Source organism: Dermochelys coriacea, chromosome 5, assembly GCF_009764565.3.
Source record: "Dermochelys coriacea isolate rDerCor1 chromosome 5, rDerCor1.pri.v4, whole genome shotgun sequence".
NCBI classification, from domain to species: domain Eukaryota; kingdom Metazoa; phylum Chordata; order Testudines; family Dermochelyidae; genus Dermochelys; species Dermochelys coriacea.
In genome coordinates, this window is record NC_050072.1 from 96,592,841 (window position 1) to 96,607,287 (window position 14,447).

General features: G+C 38.0%; 1 protein-coding gene across 1 annotated transcript in view; it reads right to left on the reverse strand.

The window, feature by feature from the left end:
* Nucleotides 1-14,447, reverse strand: part of VPS13A (vacuolar protein sorting 13 homolog A) — a 259,167-nt gene that overhangs the window by 141,124 nt on the left and 103,596 nt on the right. The window contains 12 exon segments of the mRNA XM_038402638.2: nt 548-698; nt 1,769-1,916; nt 2,778-3,082; nt 4,026-4,193; nt 4,697-4,800; nt 4,879-4,995; nt 6,073-6,226; nt 6,324-6,383; nt 6,560-6,639; nt 7,469-7,625; nt 9,199-9,371; nt 10,965-11,049. Coding sequence (XP_038258566.1) covers nt 548-698; nt 1,769-1,916; nt 2,778-3,082; nt 4,026-4,193; nt 4,697-4,800; nt 4,879-4,995; nt 6,073-6,226; nt 6,324-6,383; nt 6,560-6,639; nt 7,469-7,625; nt 9,199-9,371; nt 10,965-11,049 — 1,702 coding nt within the window.

The following is a 14,447-nucleotide window of genomic DNA, read 5'->3' on the forward strand; positions in this document are numbered from 1 at the left end:
ACTGTATGTTTTTCAGGAGAATGACTTTTTTATTATGTGTCCATACATTGTATTGCATAATGAGCCCTACAGGAGCTCTGGTAGTAAAAATAAAGATTTTCAATGATCCTGTTATACTGTGATTCTGAGGGATAAACAGTTTTAATGTAGTAACAGAAAGAAAAGATCATCATAAATAGAGGGAAATAACTGATTCTAAAAAGCAAAGTACTCTCCATAAACATTACCAACCCGAATTGACAGTTTATTGAATGTCTTATGCAGATTCTTAAGTTGTCAATAAAACTGGACACTATATAACTTTTATAGTAAAACACTCTAATGTCACAAGATCTACCGCAGAAGGTTATTTGTCTTTTTTCTAACCCTACATCCACTTTGGATATATTAAGAATATATTAGATAAAAAACTTTAAACAAGGCCATTGCATATAAACATAACATTTAAACACAGAAAAAGGAGACATCCTTGTAAATCCACTGGAAGAATTAACCTGTAAATACCATATAATGCTTCTGGATTGTTGCTTAAGTTTAAAGAACATACCTGCAGAATGCTGGGAAGTACTGAGGGCATCGCTGCAGCTGCTACTTGTATCTTTCGGTTCTGATAAAGGAGGTGGAGCACCAGAACTGTCCCCTAAATTTTCATTCAATGTCCTCAATATAGTGGTTAAGTCTTCCTGACTGAGAATGAGCTTAAAAATAATAATAATAAAAAAGGCTAACTTTGGAGAACAAACCTTATTTTACTCTGAATATAGCAATCTCACTCACTTTAAAAAAAAATATGGCAACTAAAAGGCAATATTTCTCACTCCCTTGCAGTCTGTTTCTCAAACATTCTCCTCTCCAAAATTTGTTCTCAAATGAGAAGTATTTACTAACAAAATAGGAGATTTATTTATTAGTTGGTAATGACTCTTTATGCTGCTATATCCCAATAACACAAATTAGCATATTTGAGTCTTTGCTCAGAAGACTAGACCTATGAAAAACAGTTGTATAAAGCCTTCTATGTACTTAAAATTAGCTTTGGCTAGAATTCAGCCTGTGTATGCACACCAGCAATGGTTCACATATTATTTAGTTCAGCTATGCAAGCTTTTAATTAAAAGCGAGGTAGCTCGGTATGAACTATTTGGCTATATGTGGATATACATCTGTTAGCAGATGCATTTAGAGCATGAATCGTATTTGTTGAAAGTTGTCACATGGGGCCAGTCACATAATACTTTCCAACATGAAGTCACTAGTCTCGTTTCTAAGCCTGGCAAACCAATGTATTTGTACAAACATGGAACACAAACCTTGTCCATATATTTTTAATGAGAGTACACTGTGGAAAACACACATTTGTTCAATCCTGAATTTTAATTAACATAGGTTCAAACCCACATGAATAGGCTTGAAAAAGAATACATGAACCTGTTTCAAACCATACCTGAAAGGGTGTACAAAATACCCAATACACAGGTAAATCAAGGATATTGCAAGTCAGGAGTGAACTACGTTATTATAATAATAAAGGAGACATAATGTCTGCCTGCATTTCACATTATCCTAGTCCAGTGCTTGAAAAAGCCATTGTAAGCTCTCACTTATCACCTCAACCCCCTCCTTTTTAGCCCTACCAGTGAAAATCCACTCCACCTATACCTCTCTGAATCAAATAACCACCAAGTCAAGCAATTTTGCTTTTGTGGGCAGTAAAATTCATTAGCTTCCCACAAATATTTTTGAGTCATTTCAAGTACTGGACACTTACATTCATAGGCTTAAGTCGTCCAAGTATTTTAATATCAGGCACTTCGCTATACCAGGCAGCAGCTAAATTTCGTTCAACAGTAACCTCCAAATTCAGTGGCTGCAATAGCTGTATTTCACTTTGTAATGACCCTCTCTCAAAATGTGTTCTGTGGATAGAAATAAAATGATGTTCATAACTCAATATCCTTCTCTTAATAATCTGAAGAACACAACTATGAAACATTTTTGCATTTGCCTTACCCTTTTGAAAAGTATCTATATAGAGAGGAATAGAACCTATCCCTGTAAGAAGCGAATTCTGTGTGAGGACTAAGGTATGCCAAACAAGGAAACCCTAATTGGATATTTCCTTCTATTGAAAGGTTTGTGTAGGTCAGTAGTTCTCAACTTATTTATCATTGTGGGCTGCATATGCGACTCACAACGTGTTACCTGTGCTACAGGGGCTGAGTGGCAGGGCAGCGGCAACCCAGACCCCGAACCTGCTGTGTGGGGCTGGCAGGTTGCCTGCCCCGGACCCTTGCCATGCAGGGGCAGCCGGACAGCTGCCCCAGACCACCAACACGTGGCTGCCCCGGACCCCCAACCCTGCGTGGTGGGCCGCCAGACCCAACCAGACCCCAACCCCTCTACGCTGGGCTATGGTGCAACCCGCACCACACTACACCAGGCAGCCAGGAACCTGGACTCTGTCACGTGAGCCGGCATTGAGCATACAGCTGAGCTGGGATGCAGATGTGTGCTAATTGGGTCACATGTGGCCCCACGGATTGAGAACTGCTGGTGTAGGTGGATATTTTCGTTAAACAACCTTAATTATTTTCTCACAAACTTTTCTGTTTGTGATTTATTTGTAGAGTGTCACGTACACTAATGGTGCTATGTATGTGGTAAGCATAAACCTGGTCTTTAGATAAAAGAACTTCATTTTGCAGAATTGTCAATAGGAGGTATTTCAGAAGAATTAAACTGACTTTAAAAAAAAACACACATACATATTATGTTACCTGTATAGTTTTAGTTCACTCAGCTTCACTGTCATAGAGTCAATAACAGGTGGAAGGCTACATCGTGCCTTTGTTTTAACAGAGAACTGATTCTTTACGGTAATTAGACCAAAATCAGCAACAAGGACATTAGTAGAGTCTGCTGACTGTGGCACTATGATTACAGGTGCTTTAATATTAATATCCAGTGCGATTCGGGAACTCCGTTGTGCCAATTCTTTTACACCTGTAGCTGCTTTCCCTGCTGCTTGAACAGTTGCCTCGGTAATAGCTTCCTTTGCAGCTTGGAAGTTATTTATAAAAGCCTAGAAAATAATTAGAAACTGTCATTACATCTGATACTATTAATCATGGGAATATTACATTTATTAATAATTACCCTTTAAAATTCCATCCCAAATGCTATATTATGTGTCTTAAGTGCTGGCAATAATATACACTCATCTAATTTGCCTATAGAGATGCTTTTATAGAATAATTCCACTGGAAATGAAATGTGTACACAATTATTTATATACTGTATATTAAAAATGGAGTTCCAACACTAAAGACCTTCCATCATGATTCTGAAGAATTACATGTAACCTATTCCAAGTTCGTGCATATTCGTTCACTTTGGAAAATGGTATGAAAGAGGCATTCATTCTGATTGTTTTATACTCCAATGTCATGTGACAGCAAACTGTGCATGTGAATTTAAAATCTGGTCATGTACCATAAAAAAGTAAAAAGAAAAGGAGTACTTGTGGCACCTTAGAGACTAACAAATTTATTAGAGCATAAGCTTTCGTGAGCTACAGCTCACTTCATCGGATGCATTTGGTCAAATGCATCCGATGAAGTGAGCTGTAGCTCACGAAAGCTTATGCTCTAATAAATTTGTTAGTCTCTAAGGTGCCACAAGTACTCCTTTTCTTTTTGCGAATACAGACTAACACGGCTGCTACTCTGAAACCCATAAAAAGAAGTGTGAGAGTAATGATGAATAATAATAATAATTGCAGAGTTATAGAAGCACTGACGTTTTAGCTTTTCAGTTCCAGCATGTGAATGTGGACGAGTTGGAATTTTGTAATTTTGGAAGAAAACTCTTTCAATTTCCCAACATTAAATGGAACCTTGTACAAAAATAAGGGAGCTCTTATAAATATATATCATCTTGCATATGCCTCTTCCACTTGCGGTTAGACACAGCTACCTGCATGTCTAAAAGAAGCTGGGGTGGGAGAAAAGAAAGATTTGACTTACCAAAATAGCTGAAACAAACTTGTTGACAAAAACTACTTGAATGCAACCAACAGTTAAATAAACCTGGCTGTCCACAATATTCATATTTGTATAGGCAGCACCATCTGTAGCATCCACGTATGACACCATTTTAAAACTGAAGACTTCTTTTCCTGTGATATAAAGAGCCTTAAAACAGAGAAAAAGGTAATTAACTCAAACCTAACCCTGAAGTTGTTCATTATTAAAATATTTTCACTACAGCCTATTACGAAAAGTAGTAATACTTCATACTTCTAGGCTGCCTTTTATCTATGGATTGTAAAGAATTTTACAAATACTGAGTCTGAAAATCCATGGGAGAATTTTAAATATTGGACTATAATCTCAGCAGGTGTAAATCAGCTCACTGAAGTCAGTATAGTAAGTAGTAAAGGACAGCTTAGTGTACGAGTCACAGAAAGCTGTTTTGTTGTTGTTGTTTTTCAATACAGCAGTCACAGATTTGTGCGGGAACTGACATTTAGGTTCTTGGACAATCAGGCACATACCACTTACTGGGAACAATGATCCCAGCACCCACACAGAGCAATAGAGAAAATACTGCTAGATGGTAGACCCCAATAATTAAGCCAGAATTAGTGTATGTCCACCAGGCAACAGAAATCAATAGCATATATGAGAATTCATACCTTTTTATGCAATGCCATATCGTCACAATCCATAACAACTATGTTCTTTAATTTTGCAAACACTTCAGTTGCTGCTTTCCTCATGATCACTTGGCAATCAAGACCTAAAAAAAAAAAAAGTAACAAAATTAACTGATATCTGTTAGTATTTTGTAACTACATGTTCAAACTTTCACTCTTACCTTCTATGTGAATTTCAGATATTCTGCGTTTTTGTTCTCTAATAAAAACCCGCAAACAGGATAAATCTGCACAGACATGTAGGTCTATGACATCCTCATACTTGGATTTTTTTGATGCTGTGAGAAAATTGAAATCAACACTTTAATTAATTGTTTGTATTATGCTAATACCTAGATCATAGTGATGATAGACACATATTACCCATTCCAAGTTTAGTTGTAGACTCAGTGTGCAACTTTATTTAATTTTTTAAAAACAAACACACATTGATCTTTTTCTAGTACAGAGGGAAAAAAGTACAGCTCCAAAAGGAAAACCAAATGCAATTCCAAGAGCTGAGGAAAATGGGTGTGAAAAGGGGACTTTGTGCTCCTCGTATCCCTAGCCTACTCTGCATCTGGCCAATGCCCTGGCATAATTTAGAGCATTATACCAACTACCAATGGCCCCAAGGGCAGAAATGGCACCCAGGAATCTGCAGTGTATATAGGGAAGCCTCAAATCATACCAAAATACATTAAGTGCATGTGGAATGGCATACTAGTCCACAGTCAACATTTAAAATCTGCACACAACATCCACCATTAGGGATCCGATACACAATTGCAGGCTTGAACAGGTGGTCATAAATCTAACTGGAACAGGGATCCAATTAAACTGTACAACAGGTGCAGACCAACCAACAGCCAGACAGGTTCCAATTTACATATTGAACCAAACTAACATTAATTAGCCTATGCCCAACAACTTGGAGAAGGTCGAATGAGGGTATCTGTACTAACCACTGACACAGTAAGAAAGAATTGGTTGAGGCCCCTAGTATATCCCTGGTATTGAGTGCCTGGATCCACAAAGATGCATAAAACTAATAGTCAACATTCTTACACAGCATTCTGCCTGAACACAATCCATTTCTGCTCTTCTCGTGCTTTTTCATAAGTGCTAGTGACCAGTGGAGTGAAAAAAGTTTGATTTCAATGGTTATTATTCCTTTCCTTCATTTCCAGTCATATAAGAGCCTGAAGGGCTCTCTACTTCTCCATCTTACAACAGTTCACATTTTCTCTGTCATCAAGAATTTCTCCCCATCTCTGCAACTAAGGATACTGTCACATGTCCCATGTGGTCAGGGGATGGGAGATAAAGGGCAAAGCAAAAGGAAGCAAAGGGAACCAAGATAAAAACCAACTTACTTAATTTCTTAAGAACATCCTTTTTCTCTTCTTTTTCCTGGACTAGCTCTTCTGTTATTTTAGTCTCTCGTTTTGGTAAAAGATTATTTAGGTAATTCATGGCATTTAGAAGTGCTTCATTATGCAAATGAACATCTAGAGAGGAGAAATTCACCTACAAAAAAAGGCATTTTTAGCAGGAACATATTTTCCAAAAAGCTTTTTCCAAAATAAGAATAATACACAAACTTAAAAACAAACGATAGTCATACCTTTAACAGCTGTAGAACATTCTTGTAAGCAGTTTTCAATTCAGGTCCATTAATATCAGCCTGTTCCCCCAGAAAAAATAAATTAAAATAAAAATCTGCTGACTTCATACAGAAAGTTTACTGCAAAACCTACTATAGCTCCATGCATTTTACTTTTTAGATACCATATACACAAGCTAATTTTAAAGAAAGTCAGCAGAAAGATTAAGGAAATCACATTTCTAAAGTTTTCTTACTTTTACATATTCCAGTGTAAGAAGATCATCCTCTGTATTATCCAAAGTTGTAATGATGTAAACAGGTTTGTCTTTATCATCTTTTTAAAAAAAATTAATGTTAAAATAGCTTGGTTGACACTTATTTTTCAAGAAAATGCAAATAATTAAAACTTAATATACAAGTGTTTTATAATCAGTTATATAAATGCTTATGGGATTATAAAGCAGACTATCACTGTAGCGTAGGATCAGCAGAGACTCACCCATACCCCAGAATAATTGAATGTTTCTGCTAAAATGATCAGCAGCAACACATTTAATGTTGACATTTGGACTGTGATCATTGTGCAGCATAGTTAGCTCCCCATTGTAATGTACCAAAGCAATATACAGCTCTGAGTTGGATTTTATTCAGGAGGCAATTTCAAGAACACAGCAGTGCACTGGTTCATGATTTGTAAGATTTCCTTTGCAATCATTAGGGCAAAAATATTTTTTTAAATGAAAACCTACAATATTACACACAAACACGGCAACCAGAGTGCATGCTGGTAGTCTTATCTATGAAATAAAATCCAATTGTTGGAGATATACAGGTGATTCCCATGGTGGTTACAATCATGCATCTTGTGGGACAAGGATGATTGTAATAAAAAAAAACAGGTTCATGGAAGTGATGACATGTCTCATGTGGCCTAAGAACAGGGGATTTTGTGAATGATGCACTTTTCCTGGTATCAAAAGGGGTAAAGTGAAAGAAATACTGTCCAGGAATAATTGGTTTCTCTCTCCCACTATTAATTTTTGAGGACTGGATCCTGCAACTTTAGCTGACATAAGGGAGCCCAACAGACTTTCTGAAATGAACTCTTCACCATACTATTGTAGATTTGCTAATCAATTTTAGAGCATCATGTACATTCTTACCCATATACTCTGGACACAGTAAACAGACTTCTCTAAGAAAAGCATTTGCAGCCATATCAAATGTTCTGAGTTTAAGTTCAGTGCCTAATCCTACAACTTCTAGCTGCAGCACAGGCTTTTCAGTACCATCAGCAAGACGACACAACTGCATTAAGACCTGGGGAAAAACAGCATAATAAGGCATAATGTGATAATGGTGACACACAAAGTATAGTTTCATCAAAGTTCGTATTCAATGAATATCCAATTCAAATATAATTTTAGACAGAAAATGTTCCTTGAAAAAACTCTGAAGAATATCCATTCAGTATTAAAACTGCTAATACTAGATGCTGCCATTTCTATAAAACAAAACAGCAAAAGAAGAATGTATAGGAAATAAAACTTATTCTTAAAAGCAGCTCCACAAACAGTTCAAGAAAGTTAATCTCACTGAGAGCCAGATTCTCAGATCATGTAATCTAGCATAGCTCTACTGATTTCAAATGAGCTATGCTGATTAACATTGGCTGAGGATCTGTCCCTCTGTCTGAACATCATTTAACACCGCAGTCTGAACTAGAGTCACACAGCCATGTTCAATGGAGAACCAGGCTGGTCTCATGGCACAGGCATTCTTTGTTTCCAGCTGCTTCTACAGGCCTTCAGGTTCTTCACTTCAAAGAGAACAATCATATCAAGGAGACCAAATCTCTCTCTCTTTCTACTAGAGGCTGCTCCTACATATGAAGTAGAGGAAACAGGACCTCCCCTCAAGTACTAAAGCCAATGAATGGGAAAGTAACATCATACATAATAGACTCCTCTATCAATATAATCTACATTATGAAATAGTTTAAGAACCCCGATATAGGCAAATTTCAAATACAGAAAGTGTTAGATTTTATGTACGGATAAGACTTTCAGAACTACACTTATTCTTAGTGTGTCAACATAGTGGGCGAGGGGCTGCATCTTGCGTCTGGAGAGGACCTACCATATAGAAGGTATTACCATAATCCAAACAAAAATAATAATTTTCATGATTTATGAGCCAAGTGTTCTGCATGAAAGCACAAGACAACTCATCAAAACTTTATTTCATATAATGTCTTTCATACAAGCACTAACCTTAGGTAGCTTTACATAGTTAAAAAGACAGTGCATAGCATAACTTATAGGGAAAAATAATGCAAATAAAACCAAAACCCTGCACAGTAAATGTACCAAATATTTAGTCATGAGACCAATAACAGAGGCCAAGAGAAACCAAAAATAGCTAGCAAAATGAATATTGTTAGAATTTAAGGTAATAGTTAAAAATGGAGCATTAATGGGGCAGAAAGGCTGTTCCAGATGGAAAAAGCTGCAGATATGGCTCTCCCACTGACCATGGAAAGTTTTGGAGAAGGGGAGATAAAGCTGGGAAGTAAAATGGAACAAGAACATAGTTTTGTTTTTAAAGAAAGCATAGGGTAAAAGTAAACTCAAAATGAAATGAATGGAAAGATAGTGGAGGTGTTTGAGAATAGAGTGAAGGGATGTATTTCTTCATGCAGACAAGGCATCCTGCAAATGTTAGAGACTTTGGACAGTTGGACTTGGAGGCCACGGAAGAGCTGCAGCCATCAAACCAAGAGGCAACAATGGCATTAATGAGGATTTGAACATAGGCATAAGTAACATACATGAACCAGGTTGTGGAGAGGCAGACTAGAGTATATTTAGAAGAAAGAAAAAAGTTATACTACCTCAGGTATTTCAAATCTTAGCTGGAATTCTGTCATATTCTTCAAAGATTCTTGCTTCTGTAATCTTTTTCTTCTGGAACTGTTAGCTCTGGTCAGAGAGCCAGAAGATGCTTCAAAAAATGGCATCTCCTCCACAGGACTGGTGGGAGCATCATAAAATTCTTCTTCTGATTCTAAATTTAAAGTTTTATTAATGATCACTTCATGACTATTTAAATTTCATACCAACAGTTATTTTGCAATAATATAGTACAGAATTTATTTGAAATATCATCTATAAACAATTACACACGAATATGGTAAGATTATCTAGTAAATAATTAGATACAATCAACAGTAAGGTTAAAGCTTTTAAAGGGCTCTTTGAATGAGTGTATTTTGGAAATGCCATTCTTTGATAAAGACTGAACGTGTGATATATAGAGAAGATATGTACGTGACAGAAGGTCTAAATGCACCATATAGAGCAAAACACAGGAATGAAATTAAAATAATGCCCAAGTAACTATTAAAATAATAAATGCTCAAACAGCTCCACGTACAATGTAATACAAGTAAATCAGAAATATATCAATTTGAAATCTATTCTTTAAAAAAAATGACTTAAAAGTGGTTACAGATATATCTGCCCTTGGTCTGTCTGTCTCTCCCTCTCATCTTTTGTAATTTTAAGAAAATGTTTTACTCTCCATTGTTGCCATCTGAATAACTCACAAACAAGTGGGGAAGTGAACTACACTCTGCATTAGAGCACTCAGTGTAAATTTTTTAAAAAAGGAGAATTATATTTTTCTCTAATCTTGTTTTAAATGATCATATATATATTGCATGTAAAAGTAACCAAAAGTGGTCAGATGTTATTTTTATATTGATTATCTTTTACGTTTAAGGAGGTCTTTAATACTAGAAATATCATTAACCTATGTAACTAAACTTTTTAAATGTAATCTACAAATGGGATTTTATAACCACCTTATAAAAAAATATGTATTCAAATGTGGTTTGTCTCTCGTGGCACATCTTCTATTTGATCTTTATTATTTCACTGCAGTATCATTCAGAAAAAAAAATCATGAGCACAAATGGGGAAGCCTTAAGCAAGAGTATTTTCAACAGCAGCAAACACAAAATACTGGATTTTTTTTTTTGCATGAACATCTCCTTCTTGCCCTGCCCCAAATGTGCTCCTGTGTGAGAGTGCTCTTTTTAAAAAGCTAAAACTCTGCTGCACACAAACTTCCAAGTGGCTACCTATAAACATACTGTATATTTTGTACTCATTATTAATTTATGCAGTCTCATGAATGTTTTCTGGCCATTAAAACAAATTTTGTACAAAGATTTTAAAAGAAAGTAAAAGGTAAATTAAACCCTCTCACACTTGAACATACTACCATCCAGCATATTCAAAGCACAAAAAAGGAAACAGGCAGCAAAAAAAGTATCACCATTCCTGTTTGTTAGTTAACATACAATGAAAGAGTTATGACACAACAACAGTTCTCTCCACATCACCTGAATCTTCCAACTGGGGAAGAAAATGATACATACTCAGAAGCTTGATCAGATCTTTATGCTCAACATGAACTTATGAATCTGAGCCCCCAAATACTAACTTTGCTACATAACGCCACATTAGAATATTGTAGTTTATGTTTATTTTTCACCATCTTTGTATTCTTAATATTGCACTTAATTTAATAATGTGTATTGACATATTATAATACCTATTTAAGAAAATGTGCTCTAAAATAGTTTATCTTTACCTGACTCAGTTAACGAATGAAGTTCCAAAAATGGAAGTACATTTTGTGAGACATGCGGTGTTGCAAGCAGAGGAGTTACTGCAATCTGAAACAGAAGACAACATGAAAAAAAAAATCAATTTAAAAATATTTTAATTCAATTTTCCTGTCCATTTCGACTGACTACAGCTATTTCAGACAACTAATTTGTAAATATTTTACGACTTTACAGTAATAAGAAAACATTTCTGTATCAATGATTTTTAATTACCTGTTAAAAATAACACCTTAAATCAGAAGTTTTCAAATTGTGGGCATGCCCTCCTGGGAGAGGCATGAGGGCCTGGCAGATCACGAAGGGCTGGGGTCAGCACGGGGCTCTGTCCAGCAAAGGAAGCGGATGGGGCTCTGTGTGGGCAGTCATGGCTCCCAGGACCAGGCTCCCTGCCTGTCTCACTCCCTCCCTGCTACAGCTGCAGCAGCCACCAACTGGCAGTTACCCTCCTCTGCTGGGCAGGTCTGCAGAGACTAAGTGGGGAGTGGAAGGCTAAACACCAGGAGTACTGAGCCCCCTACCGGACAGGGCCCCATCCTGATTCCAGTGCTTCAGCACAGCCCAAGAGCACAGAGTGCTGTCCTCTTCCCCTGCTAGACAGAGCCTGGAGAAGTAAGCGAAGTAGGAGAAGTAGATTGGGCCATGCTGAAGGGCCAGGGTCAATACAGGGCTCTGTCTGGCAGGGGGCCAGTACTCATGAGGTACATGACCCTCCTGACCCCAGCCCTTCAGCTCTCCTCCTGACCCCAGCCCTTCAGCACAGCGATCTGGGGAGCAAGATGCGCAGGACTTGGGTCTCAGCAGCCAAGACGAACCAAGTGCTGCAGGGAGCTGAAGGCTTCCTCAAGTGCCACACGGTTAGCAACCCCAATCTCCCTGGGTATAGTGCACCTCATCCACAAACCCAGCCCCTGCCTCCTCCCCTAACCCTAAAGATTCTTGCCTGCTCGTACTGTGCAACTCCCCATCTTTTGCCACGGCCTCCCCTCCCCATAACTGTTCCTCCTGCCCTACCCCTAACTCCCCCATCTCCCCTATCCATTATCCATCACCTTCCACCTCACTATAATTTCCCCTTCTATACCCAGGACAGCACCCCTTATACCTGCCACTACCCCTTACATTCTTCTTTCTCTATCTCTTGGCCCTGCTGTTAGCCACATAAGGAGAAGTGAAGTAGCCCTTAAAAGTAGTGAGGGAGCCCACCCAATCCCCAGAGCCCCCTATAATTTGAGCACTGTCACCAGCTGCACTTCATTTGGTTTTTACCAATTTTCTCCAGATTTTTAAATTGAAATAAAGTAATAAGAGAAAATAAGGGCCATACTACAAATTCCCCTTCAGAAAGATCCTGTTGCTGCTGTTACATATGGGTTTTGCCCTCAAATCAAGAGATTACCAAAGCATAGTACCAAAACTTCCTTAACCAATGTGCTCATGCCAAGTCAGCACCTCCTAACTCCCACACGCTATATAGCTGATGTGAGTGTGAGGTTTCACTCAGATGTTTTTTCTACTCAATTGGAGATCAATTGTTTTGGTGTTTGACAATTATGAGCGAATGGAAAGTTTCGGGAAGTGAAAATCTGACATGCTGATTCTGGGGAAGGAATAAATAGAGCCATGAAAAAGAAAAATAGTAATATCCTTCCTGCTTGGACTTGGGATTCACATAGTCCTCGACAGCAATGTGTTGTTTGTGCTGAAGTTCTTGCTCAGAATAGCATGAAACCAAGAAAACTAAAGCTCTATTTGGAGACCAAACATCATGCCCTCAAAGATAAAACCACAAGGATTTTTTTTTTTAAAAACAAAAGGTCTTTCAAAGGACGGATGAATCAAACAACACTGCGCTAAGCACTTTAAGCATCTGACGCGGTCTCTCGTCAAACACCAAGAAGTGGAAAGTTTTGTTTGATTGGTCACAGTCATGTGCTGCCAGAAGGGATTGAAATGGCATCGATAATATGGGGAAAGAAGATTGCTGACCAATAGAGTCTCATGCTACTATCTGAAAACACAGTTAGCTGCAGAATTGCTGATATGGCAGGAGATGTCAAGAAGCAGATCAAAGTAGTGAGATACAGCCCTTTTTTCATACTACAAGTTGACTAGAGCACTGACTTTGTCAGTTAGCAAATATTTTCCCAAAAGAGAAATGAATTGCAGGATTTCACCTGGGTCTGAAAGCAGTTTTCAGAGGATTTCATACTAAAGGTCAAGACTGGCATGAGTCTAAAAGAGAATTTGACTGACTTCACATAACTCTGTTTTGAGAAAGAATTTAAAGCATACCTCTTGATTAGTTTTTTCTCTCAGTTTAAAAAGAATTCCCCAAATACCATCAAAAACTTATTCATTTTGCCTCAAGGTATCTATGTGAAGTGAGCTTTTCTTCACACACACACACACACACACACACACACACACACACACACACACACACACACACACACACAGTATAGAAGCCAGTTGAATGTAAAGACTGATTTGTAACTGAAACTATTCAAAATCAAACAGAGATTCCATAATTGTGCCAGCAAACAGGTTTATCCTACTCACTGAGACAAATGCAGTCATTAAGTGTTTTTTTATGTCAGAGGTTTTCAATCTTTTTTCATTTGTGGACCCCTAAAAAATTTCAAATGGAGGTACAGACCCCTTTGGAAATCTTAAACATAGTCTGAGGACCACCAGTGGCCTGCAGAGCACAGGTTGAAAACCACTGTTTTATGTTGATATTTACTCAGTAGAAGAACTGTGGTACCGTGCTATTTATGTTGCTTTCTGTCTAAGCAATATGTTTTGTTAGCCAAGAAAATAAAATCCTCTTGTTCTGTGCAAAAATACTGTTTCTTAGTATGGGGGTGGCGGGAGGCGCATGCTCATGCGACATCAGTCTCCAAATTGGGGCTTAGCAAAAAAAAAGTTTGGGACACACTGCCTTAGGGTATTAAAATTTAGGAAGAGAGAAATGGGGCAAAACAAGGCCTCACAAATCAGGTGGAAGCAGCAGCTAATAGAAGCTCCTTTAAGTGCTATAAGATGACAATGGGAGGTATGTAGAAACGGCTGGAAGCTCTATTTCACAAATTCAAGAGGCAGGGAGAATGGAAAAGATGGACCTGGAGGGAGATAGGAAGAGGACAGCGGGACCTGGAAGCTCTATCTTCACAGGCCTGGGGGAAACTAGAAGGCCGGGCAGGGTCTCGAGGCTCAGGGGGAGGAGGGAATGGAAGAAAGCACATACTACAAAGCTTCCTCATCTCCCTTTGATCGCTCCCCATAAGCTTCAGAGACTACAAAGAACAGATAGTCCTCCTCAGACTTCTTCACAGTACTGGAGAAAGTAGGAGGCAGCAGATGCTGGTGGAGCTTTTGATTGGGGATATACATTTCTAGTCTAGTCTACATATGTTTTTATACCACAGTCATCACCACAAAGTCTG